General features: G+C 33.3%; 1 protein-coding gene across 1 annotated transcript in view; it reads right to left on the bottom strand.

Annotated features, from left to right (window-relative positions):
• Positions 1-24,509, bottom strand: part of ANXA10 (annexin A10) — a 116,167-nt gene extending 91,658 nt beyond the window's left edge. The window contains exon 1 of the mRNA XM_004779556.3: positions 24,329-24,509. Coding sequence (XP_004779613.2) covers positions 24,329-24,346 — 18 coding nt within the window. The 5' untranslated portion in view covers positions 24,347-24,509. The remainder of the gene's footprint in view (positions 1-24,328) is intronic.
• Positions 24,510-25,811: the final 1,302 nt, after the last annotated feature.

Raw genomic sequence — 25,811 nt, 5'->3', positions numbered from 1 at the left:
ATATCATGTGGTAATCTGTCTTTTCTTCTCATTTTGTACCGCTCCATAGTTATTAAAGTCTATTCCGCTATTTTCTTATCTTTGAAGATAAAAATATCATGGGACAGATCTAAAAATACTACTTGACCTTTCTTATGAATGGTCTAATTAATAAGTTCTTATAGCACTCTTTTAATATCATTAATAATATATTATTTAAAAAGAAATAAAAGAACATTTATGTCTAATGAACATATCCATGCACTAAAATAAAATAATGTGTAAATGTATTTTGCAAACCATAGCATTCTAGAGGTGAAGGAGACATTTTTCTTCTTACTATTTGTATAGCTACTTCATAGTTTAAACAGTACTTTTACTTTATTTAATTTGCAGTTATCTACAAGGCTGTATCTGGCAAGGTAAGTGTCTTATTTCTATATTACATATAAAAGTGACTCAGTATTTATACAAACCCATTAGCTTCATAACTGGCAACTCAGAATAATAGAGTTCTGACTTTAAAACCAATTCTTTCTATTTGTTTTTTTATTCTTTGTTGATTATTATTCTCATATTTCAAAACATTAATGCTGCTTTCATTTTTGCTTATGTCTCATAAAGTGGTTGAAATTTTCTAATGCATGTAATGTAATCTAGAGGGCATAAAGCATATAATAACATTTTTGGAAGGTTAAATGAGAAGCACATTCAGTGTAGGTTCTAAGTGATTGTTCATACTCATAAACACATGCTGTCTTGGATTTCCTACTTAAGACAGAGATTATGCTGATATTTAATATATGAAGAATTGAATTTCATGGATTTATTAAAATAATTTCTATAAAGTGATGTTGCAGCTCTGAGATGAATAGTGATTCTAAAATTTGAGCAACTTTCCTCTAATTTGATATTTTTAGAGAGGTTAGTAACCTGTACTCTCAAAACACAGTAATCTATTTCATAAATAGAATCAGCCTCCTAGTAATGAAAATTTCTTTAGCTCTTAATACAGAAATCAAAGATAAGATTTTCTACTGAACTGTGTATTTTGAAATGATAATGAGAAAAAAATGACCTCTTTTGCCTACCATTTAGTTCCTTTTAGGACAGTGGAAGACAACTATGGAAAATACAGTATTCTATTTCCACCCAATTTTACTTTTATAATAATTCTTGGTTTTAGCTGGCTTTATGTTTTTTTGTTTTTCTGAGTTAGTATTAACTAGAGTAAGAGAATATGATTTTAAAGAAAAGCTGGTTTGCAGCTAAATAAAATCTTGCCTGGGTAATCCATAAATAAGGTGGTTACCTACATAATAAGGAAGTTTTAAATTTCTGAATTAAAGGAAATTTAACCCAAACAAGTTTTAGAACTTTGGAATTAATCTTGATACACATGTGACTAATATATATTGGAGAATTAAAGTAATGGTCAGTTCGTTTAGAGTAATATTTTCTTTGAACTGTTTTAATATTTTTTTAAAGATTTAAAAAAAATCTATTTGACAGAGAGAGAGACCACAAGTAGGCAGAGAGGCAGGCCGAGAGAGAGGGGAGGAAGCAGGCTCCCCACAGAACAGAGAGCCCAGTGCGGGACTCGATCCCAGGACCCTGAGATCATGACCTGAGCTGAAGGCAGAGGCCTAACTCATTGAGCCACTCAGGCACCCCTGTTTTGAACTGTTTTAAATAAATGATATAAATAAATAAATTATTTAAATAGACATTTAAATAAATGTTTTAAATAAATAAAATACATGGTATTTTATTATGTTTGGTGAGCAAAGATGTACAAATATAAAAAAAATTTTAAAAAGGGGGTATTATAATAAAGGGAGAAAGAAGTTTTCTTTATAGACATTAGTTGTACATCTAGTCATAATTTGTTCTGGGGATGAAGGAAACAAAAAAAGCACATTATGTATTGATTGGTTTAGTGTCAATTGGTTCATTGCTTTCTACTTCTTTAATAAAATGCATTGATGGAATTATAGTAAATAATCTAGGATAAGAGATATCTTAATTTTATTAATAGCTAAAATAATTTAAAAGTATTTGAATGCAATTTTGAATTTCTTAAGAGCATCTGGTTTTATAAGGACATTGAACCTAAATTGTGTTATCCCTTTCCTTGTAAAATTTCATTAATATTCTGATTTCACTGTGAAGTATAAATCTCAGAAGTCATCAAATGTTTAGGAAGTGAAAGATTATTCAGAAAATATTGATGATCACAATTATATGGTAAGGTGTCCCTCAAAAAAAATTTTTTTTTTTTTTAAATTTTGAAGTAATCTGTTAACCATTTGCCAATCACACAAATGATACCAGGATCAATTCAGGAAATGATAGTTGTCCACATAAAGAGGGAACCCAGTCTTGTTATTTTACTTTTAAAAGTAATACTCAATTGCTTATTTTTATACTTCTAAGCACCTAAAATTTTTGTATTATGTACTCAAGTCCAATTCCATTTTATGTTCTAAATTGCATTTGCAATGTTTCTACATTCCTTTTCTTCATTTAAAAATGTAACAGTTAAATGTAAGAGTTAAAGCAGTACTAGTATTTAGATAATTTACAAAAATTGAGAACATATGCTAAAATCCATCAATGTTCATATGGTACCATATTTTAAGGGAAAATCTCTGCCAAATAAATATGGTGTGTTGAATAAGAATTAGTTATGGGTTGCTCCACATAAGATCTATATTAATCTGCTTTTTGGAAAGTGAAGGTTGATAGAAATATTCTATTTGAAATACAGATAACAGCCAAAAGGGGCAAAAAATCAATATGTTTATATAATACTATAACAGGATTTAACTTTGCTCCCTTTAGAATCAGTTTTCATCGAAGCTCTAACCTGCTGGCAGAACAGTAACTGACAAGTGCATCCACATTCCAAAGTGAAGTATAAACCATCTGGGTGGGTCTTGCAAAGAAATCTCTAGATACCAGTTTTCTAACTCTTAGCCGTTCACCAAACCTAGAGGATTCAAGAGGGTCTTCTTATAGATGCTTATAGATGGAATTTATTTTGGTAGAAATCTTAGTGTTCTGTGAGACCTTTCTACTGTATCATGGTAAGGGAGGTAAAAGCTGAAGGATGATAATATCACCTCAAGGAGACCACATAGAGAACCTGATGCCTGTTGAGGAACATAGTAGACTCATGCTGGGAAAGGCTCAAGGTGTGACTGAATGGATAACTAGCTGCTTTAAGTGAAGAGGCATGACTTCACAATGAATGCCTGAACTCCCAAGAATTTATGTACCTCCAGAGTTTGTCACACTCCCAGAACTTCTTGGGACATAAGATGTCTTGAGTGTTTATCATAGGCCAATTGAGAACCACAAAATAGGAAGAGTTAGTCATAAGTCACAAATCTTCTTTCAGAAAGACTAATAGGAAAGGAACAGACTGATAAGAGTCCCGGCAATGAGAGGTATCCCCAAAACTGACTGTGGTTCCAAAGAAACATCTTCTTTGGCCAGAAAGCATCAGTGTTATGTGACTAAAATACCTGTTAAATAAGACCAAAGACATTCCTGAACATTTTCCCACATACTTAACCTTCCCTAAACCTGAAGGTATTGAAAACCTATCAGACTGCTTTCAGGTGTGAAGGACTCACCCAAGTAAGGATAAAAAAAGTCAATCTTGCTCTTTATAATGTAAGAGTTTGGCCTGAAGCTGGCAGGAGCAGGTGAGGGAGAGAAGCTTTAAAAATATTCAAAATTTTTACCTCCACAAACATAGAAATTTTTAAAATTTCTATAAATTTTTGTGAGCAGAAGTGACTTATTAATATTTAATTAGGTAAAATAATCAAGTCATGATATCTCTAATGAACTGAATAGTTGTGTCTCTCAAATTCATAGGAGGAAGCCCTAATTCCCAAGGTAATGGATTTAGAGGTGAAGGCTTTGAAAGGTAATCAGATTTAGATAAGGTAATAAGTGTGGGTCCCTCATGACAGGATTAATATCCTTCTAAGAAGAGATGAGAACAGAGTCTCTCTCTGCCATGTGAAGACCCAGGGAGAAGAAAGCTTTCTGCAAACAGGAAAAAGGGCTCTCACCAGAAACTGAATCTACTGTCACCTTCATCTTGAACTTCCTAGTCTTTAGAACTGTGAGAAATAAATATCTCTTGGTTAAGCACCAAATTTAATACATTTTCTTACAGCAACCGGAGCTAAGACAGGACCTCTGGGAAACTAGCCTTGGAATTTAAATGGACAGTGTAAGATTAAACAAACAAACATACATACATTTTTCTTTCTAATTAATAGCCCAAACTTAACTACATGAAAAATTCTTTTTGTTTTCCAAAAATGCCTGTTAAATGAAAGATAAATAATATAATAGTGATTTAATTTGTATAATCAGAAGGTTAAATTAGCAATGTGTCAGAGATGCTCATTTTAAAAAACTCTAAAGCTAAATTGCTTTGTAACTTTCACTGAAATTCTTTGTTCTGCTTCACCCCATTATCTCCCTTAATTGGCTTTCTCAGTCTATATTTCATTCCTAAAGAAATATTTAACAGTGAGAAGTGAAACCAATTAATAGCCATTTGACTACAAATCACCAAGTTTTGTTCTTCCTGTTTTTTTTTATATTGAATTATTCAGTCTTTGATTTGTTATCAAGTAAATCCATACTTTCTCTTTTTTAAAAATATTTAATTTATTTATTTGACAGACAGAGATCACAAGTAGGCAGAGAGGCAGGCAGAGAGAGAGGAGGAAGCAGGCTCCCTGCAGAGCAGAGAGCCCGATGCAGGGCTCGATCCCAGGACCCTGGGATCATGACCTGAGCTGAAGGCAGAGGCTTTAACCCACTGAGCCACCCAGGTGCCTCCATACATTCTCTTTTTGATCGGTCTGCTTATACCATTGTCAGTGAAAAGAATACTGATATGGCAATGATTTCATGTTATATTTTGGTCTTTTGATGACTCCCCAGAAAAAGTTATGAAAAGTTATGAGGTCCCCAATCTAAAGTGGAGTGTTAACTATACTAGGAACTTCATGAAGTTGTTAGTGCTTTCTGCCACTAATATAAATACCTCCACTTCTATATCTAATGCAGGTTAATGTTCTATGGCTTATCATATTCCTGAGTAGAGGAGGTGGGTAAGAAGAGAAACCTCTAGAAGTAAACGAAAAATACAGCAAATATGATGTAGCATATAGCTATGAAACATCTGATAATTACCTTTTCTGGATATTGTAAAAAAATAATAATAATAATAAAGAGTAGCCAGTAAAAGTTAAGGTCTTCTCTCCATTTCACTTGTTGATGAACACATGTATCTCACTAGAATAAGATTGGCTTGGTTTGAAATAATCATTATCCTTTGTTGGACAATGTAACAAGTTACCTAAACTCTCCTGATTCACATTTTGTGGACTTAGAGTCATGGACACATTGTACAGTTGAGTTGTTATAGAGATTAATAGGATATGTATTCCAGTAAGTAGTAGTTTTTATTAATCCTATTCTCCTCTTCCTCTTCCTCATTATCATTAGCTTCAATTTATAATTCTACTTAGGTTTTAATTGTTCTTATGAGAGTTCCATGGGACAATATCATTTTCAAAAATCATTTTGATACAAAATTAGAAATAATAACTTGAGTTATAAAATAAGAACTTGCAGTCTTTTAGATAACCACATATATTTATAATATTTTCCCATTTCTTATGTATCTTAGAAATTTGTAAATTCATAATAAATGCTTTAAAGTATTATTGATCTAAAATTGTTATTACCATGCAACATTAAGAAGTTGATCACAGATTCTAGCAGCTTTCAAAACTATGTGGACTTTTTGTGATCAAAAACAGATGAGAGAAACAAAGTCAACCATCTACATTCTTCATGTGAGTTTGGTGTCTACAGTGTTTAAAGAAGAATTTATAGCATAAATGCATATGTTAAAACAGAAAGTTTTCAAATAAAAAATTTAAGCTTTTACCATAAAAAATTAGAAAAATAATAGAAAATTATACTCAAAGCAAGCAGGAAGTTGGAGGTAACAAAGACAAGAATAAAAATAAATAAAACAAGAAAAACAAAGAAAATACATGAAATCATAAGCTTATTCTTTGAACAACAATAAAATTGATGAAACTCTAGCTAGACCAACAAAGAAAATTAGAAGATACAGAACATAAATATGAAAATCACTGAGGAAATCATTACCAAAAGGAATGCTATGAAAAATTCTATGTCCATAAATAAGACAATTTTAATTCCTTAGAAGAAAAAAACTATCAAAACTCACTCAAGAAAAACAAATAACATGATATGCCTAATATCTGTTGAGGGCACTGAATTCATAGTTAAACAACAAAGAGAACTTCAGGGACAGTTTCACTGGAGATGTCTACCAACCATTCAAAGAAGAAATAATAACCAGAGTTGCCAAATCTCTTACAGAAGATAGAAGGTAATACTTTCTTACTCATTTTATGGAGCCCTAATTACACTTATACCAAAACAAAACCAACATTACAAAAAAGAAAACTTAAAAGACAGTAATCTTTATGGACAAAGATGCAAAAACACACAACCTCATATAAGAAAATCCAACACAAAAATATATAAAAAGAATAATGTAGCATGACTAAGTGAGGTTTATTTCAAGTATGCAAAGCTGATTTTACATTAAAAAACTAATCAATTTATTTTATTGTATTAATTAAGAAGAAAACTCATATTATCATCAAAATATTCTAAAAAACTCAGGGATAGCATTCATTCATGTTTAAAAAAATTTCAGCAGACTTAAAAGAAGGCAATTTATTTTATTTTATTTTAATTTTTTTAAAAGATTATATTTATTCATTTGACAGAGAGAGAGATCACAAGTAGGCAGAGAGGCAGGCAGAGAGAGAAGGGAAGCAGGCTCCCTGCTGAGGTGGGAGCCCGATTTGGGGCTCAATCTCAGGACCCTGGAATCATGACCTGAGCCAAAAGGAGAGGCTTAACCCACTGAGCCACCCAAGTACCCTGGCAATTTATTTTTTTAAATTTTTTTTTAATTTATTTTGTTATTTTTTAGAAGACAACTTATTTAATTTGATTAAGGACATCTACAAAAACTTTGCAAGCTAGCTTATTCATAATGGTGAAATATGAGGGCACTCTATCCACTTGCCCCCATCACTGCCCCATTGCTTTGGAAACAAAGGAAAGATGTCTTTTCTCATTACTTCTTCAACATCCTACAGAAAATCCTAGTGCAGTAAGAAAATTTAAAAAAAAGCCATATATATTATACAGGTCTTTTAACTATTTTTTTGAATTTATTCCTAGCTATTATTTATTATTATTATATATTTAAAATTATTATTTTAATTTCTCTTTCTGCTGCTTCATTGTTAGCATGGAGAAATGCATTGGATTTCTGTACCTTGATTTTTGCATTCTGCAGCCTTGCTGAATTCATTTATTAGTCCTAGTAGTTTTTTAGTAGAGTCTTTATAATTTTCTATACATATATTATCATGTCATTTGCAAGTAGTAAAAATTTTACTTCTTCTTTACCAATCTGGATGCATTCTTTCCTTTTTCTTTTCTGATTGCTATGGCTAGGATTTCCAGTACTATGTTGAATAGAAGTGGTGAGAGTAGACATCTTTGTCTTATTCCTGACCACAGGGGAAAAGTTCTCAGTTTTTCAACATCGATTATGATGTTACCTGTGAAAGCTATAAAACACAGATGAAAGAAATTGAAGACAACATGAACAAATGGGAAGATATTCCATGTTCATTGATTAGAGGAACAAATATTAAAAGCTCTATACTACCCAAAGCAATATATATATGTGTAATGCAATCTCTATCAAAATACCAACAGGATATTTCACAGAAATAGAACAAACAATCCTAAAATTTGTATGGAACCAAAAAAAACCCCAAATAGCCAAAGTGATCTTAAGAAAGAAAAATAAAGTTGGAGGTATCACAATTCCAAATTTCAAGTTATATTGCAAAGCTATAGTAATCAAAGTGGTATGGTACTGGCACAAAAATAGACAGAATAGATCAACAGAACAGAATTGAAAGCCCAGGCATAAACCATGATTTTATAATCAATTACTCTTTCACAAAGGAAGGTAGACTATGCAATAAGAAAAAGTCTCTTTAACGAATGGTGTTGGGAAAACTAGACAGCTAGTCTAGTGCAAAAGAATGAAACTGGACCACTTCCTGAAACCATACACAAAAGTAAACTCAGAATGGTTTGAACACCTAAACATGAGACCTAAAACCATAAAAATTCCAGAAGAGAGCAGAGGCAGTAATTTCTCTGACATCAGCTGTAATAGTATCTTTTTAGATATGTCTCCTAAGATAAGGGAAACAAAAGCAAAAATAAAGTATTGGGACTACATCAAAATGAAAGTTTCTGCATAGCAAAGGAAAGATCAAACAAAACTAAAAGACAATGTACTGAATGGAAGGAGATATTTGCAAATGATGTATCCAATAAAGGTTAGTATTTAAAATATATAAGGACCATATACAAGTCAACACCAGAAGAACAAATAACCCAGTTAAAAATGTGGGCAGAAGACATGAACAGACATTTCTCCAAAGAATATGTCCAGATGACCAAGAGACATATGAAAAGATACTTAGCATCACTCATCATAAGGAAAATACAAATCAAAACCATATGAAATATCACCTCACACCTGTCAGAATTGCTAAAATCAGCAACACAAGAAATAACAAGTTCTGGTCAGGATGTGGAGAAAAAGGAACCCTCATGCAATGTTGGTGGTGATGCAAACTGGTGCAGTCATTGTGGAAGAGAGTATGAAGGTTCCTTAAAAAATTAAAACTAGAATTACCCTATGATCCAGAAATCAGAATATTGGTTATTTACCCCAAAGAATACAAAACACTAATTCAAAGGGACATATGCACCCCCTATATTTATTGCAGCATTGTTTACAATAGCCAAATTATGGAAAGAGACCAAGTGTCCATCAATAGATGAATGGTTAAAGAAGATGTGGTATATGAATATTATTTAGCCATAAAAAAGAATGAAATTTCATTATTTACAACAAATGGTTGGATCTAGAGAATATAATGCTAAGCAAAATAAGCCAGTCAGAGAAAGACAAATACAATGTGGTTTCATTTGTATTTGGAATTTTAGAAACAAAATAAATGAACACAGGAAAAAAAAAAAACAGAGAGAGAGAGAGAGAGAGAGAAAGAGAAACGAAAAAACAGACTCTTAACTATAGAGAACAAAATGAGGGTTACCAGTGACATGGTGGATGAAGAGACTGGTGAAACAGGTAAAGGGATTAAGTGTACATTTATCTTGATGAACACTGAGTAATATATGGAATTGTTAAATCACCATATTGTACACCTGAAACTAATATAACACTGTATGTTAACTATACCAGAATCAAATTTTTTTTTGAAGATTTATTTATTTGAGAAAGAGAGAGAGAGAATGCATGAGTGGGAGGAGGGGTAGAGGTAGAGAAAGAGGGGAAGCAGACACTGCACTGAGTGGGGAGACCATTGTGGCCTAAATCTCAGGACCCTGAGATCGTGACTTGAACCCAAATTAAGTGAGATGCTTAACTGACTGAGCCACCCAGGCACTCCATAAAATCAAAATATTTTTTAAAAAGGCATGTATAATGGAAGAGAAGAAACAAAACAGTCTTGGTAAAAATTAAAGGAAACTATATATATCTAAATCTATCTATCTATCTATATACATACCATTTTCATGGCTGAAAAAATATTGTTAAGATGTCAATTCTCCCCAAGTTGATCTGTGGATTTAACAGAATCCCAATCACAATCCCAGCAGCATTTTATGTAGATTTGAACACTTCAATTCTAAAATACCCATGGAAATGCAAAGAACCTAGAACAACTGAAACAGATTTGAAAAAAAAAATAGAAGAATAATGCTAACTTATTTTAAGAATTGTTGTGAAGCCACAATATAATAATGTGCTACTGATCAGTGCTCTAGAAAAATCAGTCAATGGAGTAGAAAAGGGAGTCTGGCAATAGAGCTGCATATATATAGACAAATAGCTTTTGACAAAGTTGTGGAGCAATTCCATGGAGAAACAATAGTTTTTCCAAGAAATGGCATTATAAAAGCTGGATGTTCACATGAAAAAAAAAATTATGCTTGAACTATAGCTCACACCTTACACAAAAATTAACCCAAAATTGATCATAGCCCTAAATAGAAATGTAATTGTATAAAATATCTGGAAGAAAATATAGGAGAAATTCTGCATGACTTTGGGTTAGTAAAAGAATTTTTAGATATAACAGTAAAAGTATAATTTGTAAAGTAGAAATAAATTGGGCTTTGTCAAAATTGAAAACTTCTAATCTGTGAAAAGCACTGTTAAAAGAATGAGAAGACAAGTCACAGAATTAGAGAAAATATTCGTAAATCACATTTCTCATGAAGACCTTTTATTCAAAATATATAAAGGACAATAAGAAATAAAAAGAAAAACTGAATTAAAAAATAGGTAAACATTATAAGCAGACATATTCTCAGTGAAGTTTTGGTAAATAAGCATATGAAAAACTACTAATATCATTATACATAAAGAAATACAAAGTAAAGCTGCAATGAGATCCTACTACAATACGTTGTCACTGAAATGAAAAATTGTACAGCCATTTTGGAGAAATAGTTTGGCAGATTCTTACAAAGTTAAACACATTATTACTATATAACCTGGCAATCCCACTCCTAGATAATTATCTAAAAGAAATAGAAACTTATCTTCACACAAAAAACCCAAGTTTTCATAGAAGCCTACTTTGAAATTGGTAAAGATTGGAAACAACCCAGATGTCCTTCAAACTGAACGAATAAACAAATTGTGGTACATTCATACAACAGACTGCTATTCAGCAATAAAATGAGAAGCCATACTTGTAAGATTCCATAGTCTTTGATTCTTTTTATATGACTATTTAGAAAATGTAGAACTAGAGGAATGGAAAATAGAGGACTATTTGCCCAAATTTGAGGGTTTGGGGATGTAGGTGACTATAAATGGGAACTGAGGAAGGATTTTTGGATGATTAAGGTCTTCTATAAGGAAAGGTAGTACTGGATACATGGCTCAATACTCATACAACTGTATACCACAAAGAACATCTTCTGTTACACATAAATGTAAATTTAACAAGATCAACTATAATGTACAGGGAATCCAACAAAGAATAAAGATTGTAGCAAACAACTACATTACAAATGAATCTTATAATCATAGTAAAGTGGCTTAGGAGAAGGGACATGTCCTAACTTTGGTAAATAGCTTTTAACTGGATATTGTAGAGCTAAAGATGAAAAGAACCCAAACAATGTCCTGTTTTCGGCAAAATTGTTTCTCATAGGGCTGTGGCTTAGCACATTTTAAACTGTGTGTATGATAGTGTTGAACAAATAAGCATGTTTTAGGTAATGATAGTCAGGATTTTTACTGTGTGAGAAGTTATAAATAATAGAAGAGGATAAAATTTTGGTGCAGGGTTAGATTGAAGTTATCAATATGGAGATAGATAATAGCCAGAGAGAGAGAGACAGAAAAAAAGAAAGTAAATAGTAGATAGATGAATAGATAGGTGGGTAGGTAGGTAGACCTAAACATATACATATGTACAGAAATAAATATAGATGTGTGCAGAAATATGGGTATTTTTATACACTTCATTTCTCTGTCATCTCAAAGAGCTTATAAACAATGATTCCACTGTAGAAATGAGCACACCCAGCATTCATATCTCAGTTTTTAAACATTATTATTCAACTAAGAGAGTCAGGGCTCCTTGGAGAAGTGGTTAATTCCAGAGCTGGGACAGGAAAAAGTACAGTAGAACATTTAACACATTATCCTACATTATACCTACTGTAACAATTAGTTCCTACATTACCATTTAGTGAAATGGTCTTTTTCTCATGTATAATACTGATTTGGACTAATTTTTATTGCTTCAGAGATGGGAATGATTTTAGAAAATGTTATTTAACTTATTTAGCAAAGGGAAGTAAATATTAAAAAAATACCTCTTCTCATAATCACATGGTTATACATAACTTGTCTGCCAACAACAGCCAAGAAGCAGATGAAGCAGTCTCCCTCTCAAATATTATGTTTCATCCCCTAAATTATAAAATTACCACCAACCTACTATTCACAATATCTGGGATGAATCAAAATAATAACTGGAGGGGTGTGAGATCTTGAAGAGTTTCTGGTGGACATTATGTTGTGATAGATTCAGTTGTGAACTTGGTTGCACACAAAAAAATCCTCAGTTCAAAGCCAATAATTTGCCTATCTTGAGCATATATAAATATGACCTTTTTTTGCTTTGAAGGGATACTGTATTCACTATGAATATTTACTTTTTATTATACTACTACAGGGATTAAACATACAGCAGTCAGTAAAACAGGTGATGTGAAGTACACAGAGGGTGTGTGTACCTCCAGGTACCAATTCTCGATCTTACAGCACATTTGTCTGTTTTCTTATTTATTCTTTAAAATACTGACATTTTAAAACTCACAGCTAAATGACAGCCTAGAAGAATGTATATATATATTCAACATCTCTGAAGAATTGAATAATAATTCAAGAAGATTACTATTGTAGTGATGACATCAACACAAGAATCATCCAACTAGAAAATATAATGGTTTATATATTTTTTAAACCATTACTAATACACATTTCTTAGAACAATGTGTCTAATTGGGTTAGAGTGTCTTTTATTTTAACTTGAAACAATATTTCTACAATGCTTCCACTTCTGGCTTATTTAAAAATAATATAACACAAATGTTGCAATCAATTAATAGGATGATAAGGGCGCGTGGGTGGCGCTGTGGGTTAAGCCTCTGCCTTCAGCTCAGGTCATGATCTCACGGTCCTGGGATTGAGCCCTGCATTGGCCTGTCTGTGCAAGAAGCCTCCTCTCCTCCCCCACTGCCGCCTGCCTCTCTGCCTACTTGTGATCTCTTTCTGTGTCAAATAAATAAATAAAATCTTTTTTTAAAAAAGAAATAGGATGATAAAATACATTAAGACATCCTGTTGCAGGAAAAATTTGGAAGGAATTCAAACACTTGGAATCTAAAGACCACCCTGATTAAGAATTTCTGGATCAATCAGGAAATCAAGGTAGAACTTAAACAATTCATAAAAACCAATGAGAATGAAGATACTTTTGTCCAAAACCTATGGGATATGGCAAAGGTGGTCCTAAGGGCAAAATACATAGCCATCCAAGCCTCACTCAAAAAAATTGAAAAATCCAGAACACTAGTTCTCTTACACCTTAAAGAACTGGAGAGTCAATAACAAATTAAGCCAACCCCCCACACAAGAAGGGAAATAATCAAGATTAGAGCAGAGATCAATGAGATATAAACTAGAGATACAGTAAAACACATCAATAAAACTAGAAGCTGGTATTTTGAAAGAATCAATAAGATCGATGAACCACTGGCCAAACTAATCCAAAAGAAAAGAGAGAGAACCCAAATTAATAAAATTATGAATGAAAAGAGAGAGAGATCATGACTAACACCAAGGAAATAGAAACAGTATTCAGAAATTATCAATAGTTATATGCCAATAAGTTAAGCAACCTAGACAAAATGGATGCATTCCTAGAAACCTATAAACTTCCAAGACTGAAATAGGAAGAAATTGACAATCTGAGTAGACCAATATCTAGTAACAAGATTGAAGCAGTGATCAAAAACCTCTCAAGAAAACAAGAGCCCAGAACCTGATGGAGTCGTGTAGAATTTTACCAAACATTCAAAGAAAAAAGTAATACATATTTTCCTGAAGCTGTTTCAAAAAATAGAAACAGAAGGAAAACTTCCATATTCTTTTCATGAAGCCAGCATTACCCTGATCCCCAATCCAGGCAAAGACCCTCCCCCCAAAAAAGGGAGGATTTCAAACCAATATCCTTGATGAATATGGATGCCAAGATTCTCACCAAGATCCTAGCTAATAGGATCCAACAGTACATTAAAAAGATTATCCACCCATTACTAGGTGGGATTTATCCCTGGGATGCAAGGGTGATTGAATTTTCACAAATCAATCAATGTGATAGAACAAATAAATAAAAGAAGAGAGAAGAACCACATGGTCCTCTCAATTAATGCAGAGAAAACATTTGACAAGATACAGCATCCATTCCTGATTAAAACTCTTCAAAGTATAGGAGTAGAGGGAGCATTCCTCAAACTCATAAAATCTATCTATGAGAACCCCACAGTGAATATCATTCTTAATGGGGAAAAACTGACAGTCTTTCCACTGAGATCAGGAACATGACAAGGATGCCTACTCTCACCACTTTTGTTCAACATAGTACTATAAGTCCTAGCAATGGCAATCAGACAACAAAAAGAAATAAAAGGTATTCAAATTGGCAAAGAAGATGTCAAACTCTCTCTCCTCACAGATGACATGATTCTTTATATGGAAAACCCAAAAGACTCCACCCCCAAACTACTAGAACTCATACAGCAATTCAGTAATGTGACAGGATACAAAAGCAATGCACAGAAATCAGTTGCTTTCTAATACACTAGCAGTGAAAATACAGAAAGGAAAATTAGAGAATCGACTCCATTTACTATAGCACCAAGAAGCATAAGATACCTGGGAATAAACTTAACCAAAGAAGTAAAGGATCTGTACTTGAGGAACTACAGAACACTCATGAAAGAAATTGAAGACACAAAAAGATGGAGGAACATTCCATGCTCATGGATCAAAAGAATAAACATTGTTAAAGTGTCTATACTACCTAGAGCCATCTATACTTTCAGTGCCACCCCAATCAAAATTCCACCAGCATTTTTCAAAGAGCTGGAACAAACAATCCTAAAATTTCTATGGAACCAGAAGAGACCCTGAATTCCAAAGGAAATGTTGAAAAAGAAAAACGAAGCTGACGACATCACATTGCCTGATTTCAAGCTTTACTACAAAGCTGTGATCACCAAGACAGCATGGTACTGGCACAAAAAACAGACACATAGACCAATGGAACAGAGTAGAAAGTCCAGATATGGGCCCACAAATATATGATAAAATAATCTTTGACAAAGCAGGAAAAAATATCCAGTGGACAAAAAGAGTCTCTTCAATAAATGGTGCTGGGAAAATTGGACAGCTATGTGTAAAAGAATGAAACTCGACCATTCTCTTACACCATACAGAAAGATAAACTCGAAATGGATAAAAGACCTCAATGTGAGGCAGGAATCTATCAAACTTCTAGAGGAGAACATAGGAGAACATAACCTCTTCGACATTGGCCATAGCACCTTCTTTCAAGACATGTCTCCAAAGGCAAGGGAAACAAAAGCAAAAATGAACTTTTGGGACTTCATCAAAATAAAAAGTTTCTGTATAGCAAAGGAAGCAGTCAAAAAAACAAAGAGGCAACCCATGGAATGGGAGAAGATATTCACAAATAACACTACAGACAAAGGGCTGATATCCAAGATCTATAAAAAGAACTCCTCAAACTCAACACACACAAAACACATAATCATGTCAAAAAATGGGCAGAAGATATGAACAGACACTTCTCCAATGAAGACATACAAATGGTTAACAGACACATGAAAAAATGTTCATCATGATCATTAGCCATCACGGAGATTCAAATTAGAACCACATTGAGATACCACCTTACACCAGTTAGAATGGCCAAAATCAGCAAGACAGTAAACAACAGGTGTTGGAGAGGATGTAGAGAAAGGGGAACACTCTTACACTGTTGGTGGGAATGCAAGTTAGTGCAGCCACTTTGGTAAATAGCATGGAGATTCCTTAAGAATTTAAAAATAGAGCTAACCTATGACTCTGCAATTGCACTATTGGGTATTTACCCCAAAGATACAAATATAGTGAAAAGAAGGACCAGATGTACCCCAAGGTTCATAGCAGCAATGGCCACAGTCACCAAACTGTGGAAAGAATCAAGATGCCCTTCAACGGATGAATGGATTAAGAAGAGATGGTCCATATATACAATGGAGTATTATGCCTCCATCAGAAAGGATGAATACCCAACATTTGTATCAACAAGGACGGGACTGGAGATTATGCTGAGTGAAATAAGTCAAGCAGAGAGAGTTACGTATCATACGGTTTCACTTACTTGTGGAGCATAAGGAATGACATGGAGGACGTTGGGAGATGGGGAGGAGAAGTGAGTTGGGGAGAAATCAGAGGGGGGAGACAAATCATGAGAGACTGTGGACTCTGAGAAACAAACTGGGGGTTTTGGAGGGGTGGGGGTTACGGGGTTGGGTGAGTCTGGTCGTGTGTATTAAGGAGGGCATGTATTTCATGGAGCACTGGGTGTGGTGCATAAACAATGAATTTTGGAACACTGAAAAAAATAAAATTAAATTAAAAAAAGACATCCTGTCACTTTATTATAAATTGCCTCAAAATAAAGAGGAAAAGTCCATCCCAAGCAGTCTCTGAGTGAGATTGATTCCCATTATTCCATAATAGTACATGAAACACATCTTATGTACAAATAACCTGTAATTATTTTTATGTTTTACACTTAATACTTATCATACTCTTAACATTTTTTTTTCTGGTTCCTTCTAGCATAATTACCAGAATGTCTTAAGGACCTAAATAGAAGGGTAATTTAGAAGGAATACATTCATAATTATGTATTGTGATAAGATGGGATGTTGGTGAAGAAAATGGGTCTTAAGAGGCAATTTTTTTAAGTGCCTGAAAGAGAAAAGCATGTCCACAAATTATAAGCAGAGTTTTTTTCCCCAAGATTTTAATTATTTATTTGACAGAGAGAGAAGGCATAAGCAGATGGAGCAGCAGAGGGAGAGGGGGAAGCAGGCTCCCCAGTGAGCAGGAAACCCAATGCAGGACTGGATCCTAGGACCCCAAGATCATGACCCAAGCCGAAGGCAAATGTTTAACCAACTGAGCCACACAGGCACTTCTATAAGCAGAATTTTAAGAATCTTTGGAAATGATTTAAAAGAGACTGAGTTAGGGAGATTGATAGCATGAACTCTGAAATACTTTCTAAAAAATCCTGCAGTCCATTCTTTTTTGATGACCCAAGCTAGGCTTTTCCTGATTACAGGGAGTTTCTGCTGATAGAAGAAATCTATGGTAGATAGAGGTCTGGGGTGTTGGTCTGGGAGGTGCTAATACAAAAGGAAAAATCAGTAAGTAATGCCTTCTAAATAGTGTCTTTCTATTTGCTTTCTCCATTTCACCTAGTCCCGGAAATAGCTGACTCATTAAAATAACTATGAGTCTTATTGCTCAAACATAATTTCTTAAGACTTTAATCTTGTGATTTAGCAAAAGAATAGTTTTAAAAAATGATTTGTGATAATCTGATGACTGTTTTCCTGTGCTGTTTGTTAAATAGGTTGATGAATTAGAAAAAATAAAAATATAGTCAGTCATTTTTTTCTGTTGTGGCTTTTACAGCTTCTAATAAATTGAAGAGGGTTTGGGTTTAACCTAATGTTTATTTAAGTGAATGTATGGTATTAGTGTTAATAGTAGAAAAATAATGTCAAAATAACTTTCTGAATAACTTTAAATCATCTGGACACTCTAGAATTTAAGTGAAGTCAACAGATCTAGAGAGGAAAAGGTGGTATATCTTCCACAGGCCCTATGTTCTGTATACTATAAGCACTTTGGAAAATGGAAATGATTTTACAAATTTAAGTATTATTATTGTTCTTGCTATTATGGTGAATGCTCTAAGAATTTGTAAACCTGGACCAAAATCTTTCTTACAATCTCTTCTTTAATGTTTTTACTTCCTAGTTCATGACTGTTTAATTCTGAAATAATGATAGTTACTATACAGCAGTGCAATACAGATTTCAATAATGCAGAGGTTTTAACAATCATATTCACTGTTGTATTCTTAGTACCTAGAATTGAGTGCAAAGGTAGAAGTAGGGAGACCAGTTAGGAAGCTCTTTCATAAAGTTGGTAAGTGAGATAATAGTAGCTTGGACCAGGTAGTTGTAGTGGAACTGGTGAGAGGTGGTCAGATAATGAATATACTGTGAATGTAGAGCCAAAAGATTTTAATAAATGAACTGTTTTTAAGGTATGAGAGAGAGGAGTCAGAGATAACTTCATTTTTAAACAAAATTTTAATGTATTTATTTATTTTGGCCTGAGCTGTTAAGATAATACAGTTTCCACTCACTGAGTAGACACCTGGTTATATGACTCTGAGATTGAAGCACGGATGCTGGGTTGAGATACAATTTCAAGGAACACTGTGTGTGTATACATTGCAGTTAAACCATTATACTGGATAAAATGACAAAAGGAGTGGCTAAGAATAGGAAACAGGAAAGTTTCAAGAATTGAAACCTGGAACATTCTTGGCAAAGGAGACTGTGTCAGGAAACACTCACATATAAGATGAAGAATGAGACCAGGGCAAGGGATTCAGGCACATGGAGGTCACTGCTGATGTTCATAGGACATTTTAGGTGAGGAGGATTTGGGTGAAAACCGAGTTAAAGTAGATTCAGAGAATTGGAAGAGAGGAATGGAATATAATGAATGTAATGCACTTCTGAGGAACTTTGCCATAAAAAGGAAATTGTGGTAGTGACTGGTGAGGGAGGAAGTGGGATTATGAAAATTTTAGCATGGGGGAAGCTATTTACAAATAAAGATTATGCTGAGTTCAAGAGACTCTATTTCTGTTCCTGAAACTTCTGATGTTATTCAAACATTAATAAATTTTACGAATAGTTACATACTTATATGTGTGTATGTATGTGTGTTTGTGTGTATATACATATGTGAATGATTGAACACATATATGTGTGTGTGTATATGAAAACAAACTTGGCAACAAACTTAACTTCATCTCTAGAAATAGTGCATTGGGTTGCTGAAGGCCAGGGCTTTTGAGTTAGAGTAGTGTTAAAACATGGGAACTGCTACTAAATAAACACTAATCTAGCATACATTTTTGGAGTAGTGTTTATGTGTCAAGTCTTCTTAGTGCTTTATTTGCCACTTAATTCTTAAGAGGTTCTTATAACATAGGTGCATTATTACATCCATTTCACAGATAGGAAAACTGAGATGCAGAAAGATGAAGTAAATTTTTCTGTCGTATGGATCCTGTGGAGTAAAGCTGGTTCTGACCTTGTGTTTCATTTCTATTCTACAGTTCTATTTGCTCAGCCTTTACCTTTAAAAGCCATTATAGCTATTAGAAGAGGGCTTAAAAAATTAACAGCATGCTCATATATCTCTTTAAGGAAAAAAATACTACATTTAATTTTTCCAGTCCAAGTCAACAGAGGCTTCTGTAAAAGTTGAAGCATAACCAGCATGATTCATAACTTTTGTTGAATCAAAGTGTGTAAAGTTCAGACAATGTAGTCTTGTGATAGTAGAAAGCAATCTAAAGTATGAATAACCTTTTATTAATATTTGTTCAGTAAGTCATACTACAGATAAATAATCAAAGTCAGATTTCTTGGATGGAAATACTTCTCTCAGGAATATCCTTCAATAGGAAAAGCCTGCTTTAAAAATAATCTTGCATAATCAACAGCTTCTGCTCCCATGGGAGGTCTTCTCAGCTTGCAATCACCCTTGGATAGAATGCCCTGAATTTGTTTCTGATTTACTGAGGACTCTTCCTTCATTACATATAATTCACTGCTAAGTACCAATGCATTTACTCCATATTAGTTGGGCTAAAATGCAGACAATCATGTTGTACACAGTAGATATTACCTAAATTGCTGCTGTTTGGCTTTGGCGCTCTTTGGGGAGTCGTTCTAGGGGTGCATTTATGAGTAAAAGCATCTTTGTAAAGTTACTGCTGCTAATTTTCTGCCTCTTAATTGAGTTCCCAAAGGACCCACTTTTTGCTTTGTAACATGAAGTCAGTAATTATGTAGGATAATTGCACTTAGGTATTTTTACTTTTTTTGTGTATTAGAAATGGTTTTGGAGTTAGACAGAATCCTCCTGCATGACCACTTCCTGGTTTTTCACTTGGAAGAAAGTATTGACCTTCTCTAATCCTCAGTATATTCATGTGGAAAACAGAAATACTTTCCTTGAAGGTGTGAAGACTAAAAATAATATATTATAGAACCATTGAATAGAATATTTGGTGTTTCCAAAAGGAATGTTAAAACTTTAGCATGTTAAATGATACTTTTGTGAAGAGATTTGGTGTGACGGTTAAATTAGACAAAGTGTGCAAAACTCCTGATGTATAGTAGATATTCAAATAATTTTAATAATTGTTTCTCTACTGTAGGTATAATACATACTGTTAATTCAGATATGGACTATGATATCAGTATGTTATATTGCTTGTAAACCTCCAACAATTAATATTTTTCTATCAATCAATAAATATAGTAGAAATAGGAAAATTATCAAAAGGTTTGGAAAAAGAAGAGGATTAAAGTTTACCTTGAATCAAAAAGGAAGAGTATAACCAAATAAATCAATCTGTAGTAAATAAAATGCTACTATATAAAAATGGGATCAGTTAATGACAAAACAGGACAAAGACAGCCAACAATTTTCATTAGAAGATTCAGGCCAATATATTTGAATGAGGCGGTATATTATAGTGGATAAATGTTCAAATTATAAGGACACAGTTATAACTGGGTTTGGATCCTGGCTTTGGCAAATGTATATATAATATAATTTATATATTTAATAATTAAGTAAATCTATTTACTATTAATATTTAAGAGTTATATAAGCACAAATAATTATAAATATAATTAATAATATTCACAAATTTAATAATTTGTAGATTATTATATAAAATACATATTTATATTTATCTAATATTCTACAGTGCAATTTCCCTCAATGTAGGAGGGATATTATAATAACATCTTCCTGAAAGATGATTTATATCTGATGAATTAATAAAACGTATTTGTTTTGTCATAATGATTTAATTAAATCTTGCTTTCAATAGACAGTCTTATGGTCAAGCACATAAGTAAAATACACTTATTGCATTGAAGGTAAATTTACCTTCTTAATCTAACTAACCCACTGAAACTACTTCAATAATTGTTATCTACCTCCATAATTATAGAAAATAATTTTAAAGGATTACATATGATTATTTCTTGCAGAAATGCAGCTACTTTTCTATGACTCTTGCCTCTTGCTTGACTTATACTTAAATTTTCTATATTTTGGGGGCACCTGGGTGGCTCAGTGGGTTAAGCCTCTGCCTTTGGCTCACGTCATGATCCCAGTATCCTGGGATTGAGCCCCGCATCGAGCTATCTGCTCAGCAGGGAGCCTGCTTCCCCCATCTCTCTGCCTCTCTGCCTACTTGTGATCTTTCTCTCTGTCAAATAAATAAATAAAATCTTTAAAAATTTTTTCTATATTTTTAATTGCTACTAATGAATTACCTCAATGGCTCGCAAAAATGCTCACCTATTTTTATCAAGCATTTAAGTTCAGATGTCATATATTTAATAGAAACTGCTCAGTGGAGGACCTACAAGTGTATTTTTAAGCAGCAATCCAGTCAATAATCATCCACACCATAATATGGAAATTTCTGTTCTATTACCTATGGAAGAGCTTATCTTTTGCTTGAGAACACCAGACTCAAAATGGAGATTAAACAGATTAATTTAACCTTGACTGTCAGTCTCTTTAATACCAAATTCTTTTTTTTTTAAGATTTTATTTATTTATTTGACAGATAGATATCATAAGTAGGCAGAAAGGTGGGCAGAGAGAGAGAGATGGGAAGCAGGCTCCCCGCTGAGCAGAGAGCCCAATGCAGGGCTTGATCCCAGGACCCTGGGATCATGACCCTAGCCGAAGGCAGAGGCTTTAACTCACTGAGCCACCCAGGTGCCCCTTTAATACCAAATTCTAATCACTTAAACCATATATTTCAAAATAATAAATAATTACCTTAAAATATGACTTTGATGATGTAAAACTATTTTATCATCAAAATGTGCTGAGATAATACATAAAACCTAACATTTATCTCTTAAATATAAAAAAAATACTTAAAATGCATATTTAAGCATGCTCAAATCCACCTCTTTAGTCTCTGATATTCTTTATCAGCTCCAAAATGATAGCCAATCATTTCATCTTTTTAATATCTTATCATCATCATAACTTTTAATATTCCCTGAAATATAACTTGAATATTTTCTAAATGTTCCTTTGATAAATTGGCATACACAGTATATAGTGTATTTCCAAATGATTACACTTGAATAATATTTCCAAATGATTATACTTGAATGAACAAAAAGGGAGAAAACAGTAGCTTTTTATGAATTAAATCATTTTACCATGCTGGTCTGAGTTACTTCATGATTCATTTCTCTGTAGTGAAATGTAACTGCTGCATGATTAACAGAATAGTAACGATGAATTTCAACTGCTTATGAATCCTAGAATCTCAAGACAAAATTAAGCTTCTTAAGGCAACAATGATGGAAATTGGCCCTCCCTTTTTTTTTCTTTTCAGCATAACAGTATTCATTGCTTTTGCACCACACCCAGTGCTCCATGCAATACGTGCCATCCTTAATACCTACCACCTGGATCCTCCAACTTCCCATCCCTCGTCCCTTCAAAACCCTCAGGTTGTTTTTCAGAGTCCATAGTCTCTCATGGTTCACCTCCCCTTCCAATTTCCCTCAACTCCCTTCTCCTCTCCATCTCCCCTTGTCCTCCATGTTATTTGTTATGCTCCGCAAATCAGTGAAACCATAGGATAATTGACTCTTTCTGCTTGACTTATTTCACTCAGCATAATCTCTTCCAGTCCTGTCCATGTTGCTACAAAAGTTGGGTATTCGTCCTTTCTGATGGAGGCATAATACTCCATCGTGTATATGGACCACTTCTTCCTTATCCATTTGTCCGCTGAAGGGCATCTTGGTTCTTTCCACAGTTTGGCGACTGTGGCCATTGCTGCTATAAACATTGGGGTACAGATGGCCCTTCTTTTCACTACATCTGTATCTTTGGGGTAAATACCCAGTAGTGCAATGGCAGGGTCATAGGGAAGCTCTATTTTTAATTTCTTGAGGAATCTCCACACTGTTTTCCAAAGTGGCTACACCAATTTCCATTCCCACCAACAGTGTAAGAGGGTTCCCCTTTCTCCACATTCTCTCCAACACATGTTGTTTCCTGTCTTGCTAATTTTGAAATTGGCCCCTTTTTTGATCCTTATTCGATATTTGATTTGAAAAACAAAATAAATAAAATTTTCTTGGAAATTAATACTTTTAAAAAATAGATATTATTTGTGTGCCAAAGTTTAACCAAATAATTATGTTGTGACCTTTTTACTTAAAAAATTGCAGTAAAAATAAAAAGCTTCCTGAAAGCATTTTTTATTATATAGATTCAAAAAATTGTCATCAACACAGAGCACAATATGTATAATTTCCAAGACCATATGTAATGGATATATTTTTTAAAATGTATATTTAGATAGCTCAGTGTCTATGTTAGCTCTTCAAATCTTAGAGGACTAAGAGTGATTGCATTGAAATGATTCAAATAAGAAAACAAAATACTAAACTGAGTTATACATTGTTTAAATTCAACAGATAATCATTCAAAAATAAACTCTTTTCTGAAAGATCATAGATTTAAAATAAAAATTAACAATCATATTTATTTTTAGTCTCTCTCTTTTTTTTTTTTTTTAAGATTTTATTTATCTGACAGAGAGAGACCCACAAAGAGGCATAGCGGCAGGCAGAGGGACATGGAGAAGCAGGCTCTGGCTGAGCAGGGAGCCCAACATGGGGTTCAATCCCAGGACTCTGGGGTCACAATCTGAGCTGAAGGCAGATGCCCAGCTGACTAAGCCACCCCGGTGCCCCTATTTTTAGTTTTGATAGAAAGATATATGGGGAAAAATCTTATAACTTTAGTGAAAATTAAGTCAGATTACTCATGAAAGTAAAGGCAGTCTAAATTGCCTTTATGGAATAATAAAATTAGCATAGGTTTCAAAATTAGCATAGGTTTATATTTAACAATATAACTGTTTAATAGTTGTGTTGAACATCTATTAATTAAAAATTTAATGAAAATAAATTAAAACATTAATATTTCCTGATGAAAATTCAAGCACCACACATGAAATTTTATAAATAAGGTTCAAATCTCAAGAGACTGGAAAAGCTTTATAGAAATAGCCATTTTACTTACATAGTCTCCACAGAACATTTTGATGATGGTGGTTAACTTCAGAGTAGAACAACGAGTTTTAGTAAGTGACCAATTGCATAGGCTTTTTTCCTATGTAGCGAGAAAGAATTGAAGTTCCCTGTTCAGTCAGATTTTTATGTCTACTGTTCACCTCAGTTTCTCAGGAAAGAAAAAGTAGGGTCAACTCTGGATACAGCATGTCTCAAGATACAGTATTTACACTGAGCTATGAGTCATAGGTGTGCAGGTAGAATTGTTGCATAAAATAAATAGAACCCCTGCTCCTGTGTTGATTTAAGAAACATACATTAGCCAATCAATGAAAGAAGTGTAATCTTCAGAAAAGGCCTTATGGAAAGGTAAGTTGATTAAACACAAAATTAATGATTTATTTTCTGCTTTATCATTTTTAGATACTCTTTCAGGTACTCTGACCCCTAGCTTCATGTTTCAAATTGCTTGCTAAGTTCTTGGTGTGTCTATACTATTCAGTAGTATTTTTAACTACTATCTGATTATAAATAAAAAAAATAATGTGTCTAGGTCAGAATTGAATACCCAGCAATAAACCATATATATATTCACTATCATTGGAGAAACCGTGTATATTCACTATCATTTTCACACTTCATATATATTTTTATTTTAATGTTTAATTTCATTACATTTTAAGGAAACAATTTAAAAAATAACTTCAAATTCTAATAAATTGTTTGGATATATCTGTCCCCATAAGTTTCATGCACTGTTCCAGGTATCACAAAATAAATGTGTGTTACATCATTTTACTGCCATTGAGTGAACAATGCAGTGTTCATTTGGTCTATAAAATTTTAAAAGATTTTGAAAATAAATTACAGATAAACAACTTCTGGTTGAAAGAACATAAAATTACAGTAGGTACCAATGGATCAGCATCCATAACTACTTTGCCCAAATCAATCTGATGTTAAAATATGGATAAAAATCATTAAACAGGGGGTGCCTGGGTGGCTCAGTGGGTTAAAGCCTCTGCCTTAGGCTCAGGTCATGATCCCAGAGTCCTGGGATCAAGCCCTGCATTGGGCTCTCTGCTCAGTGGGGAGCCTGCTTCCCCCTCTCTCTGCCTGCCTCTCCACCTACTTGTGATCTGTCAAATAAATAAATTTCTAAAAAAATCATTAAACAGGATATCTTAATATAATATGTACACTGAGCAGAAAAATATCTGATGTCTGCAACATTTAATTCATAAGATTCTGATTAACTTAATAATATACTTGGTACCATATAACATGTAAAGAAGAATTTTGCCTGCTTTTGAAGAAGTTATAATCTAATAAATTATTCTACATATATGCGAATATACATGTATGTATGTATATCTGTGCCTGTGTCTATATTTGTGTCTGAATTTGTCTTATATTTCTCTGCATATATTTAAAGAGCATATAGTAATTACTAAATAACTTTATACTTATATGTATAAGATTCAAAATTAAAA

This window comes from Mustela putorius, unplaced genomic scaffold (assembly GCF_011764305.1).
Source record: "Mustela putorius furo isolate JIRA1106 unplaced genomic scaffold, ASM1176430v1.1 tig00000242_pilon_pilon_pilon, whole genome shotgun sequence".
NCBI lineage: Eukaryota > Metazoa > Chordata > Mammalia > Carnivora > Mustelidae > Mustela > Mustela putorius.
The sequence above is the reverse complement of the archived record's forward strand: the minus strand, read 5'-3'. Positions and strand labels throughout refer to the sequence as shown.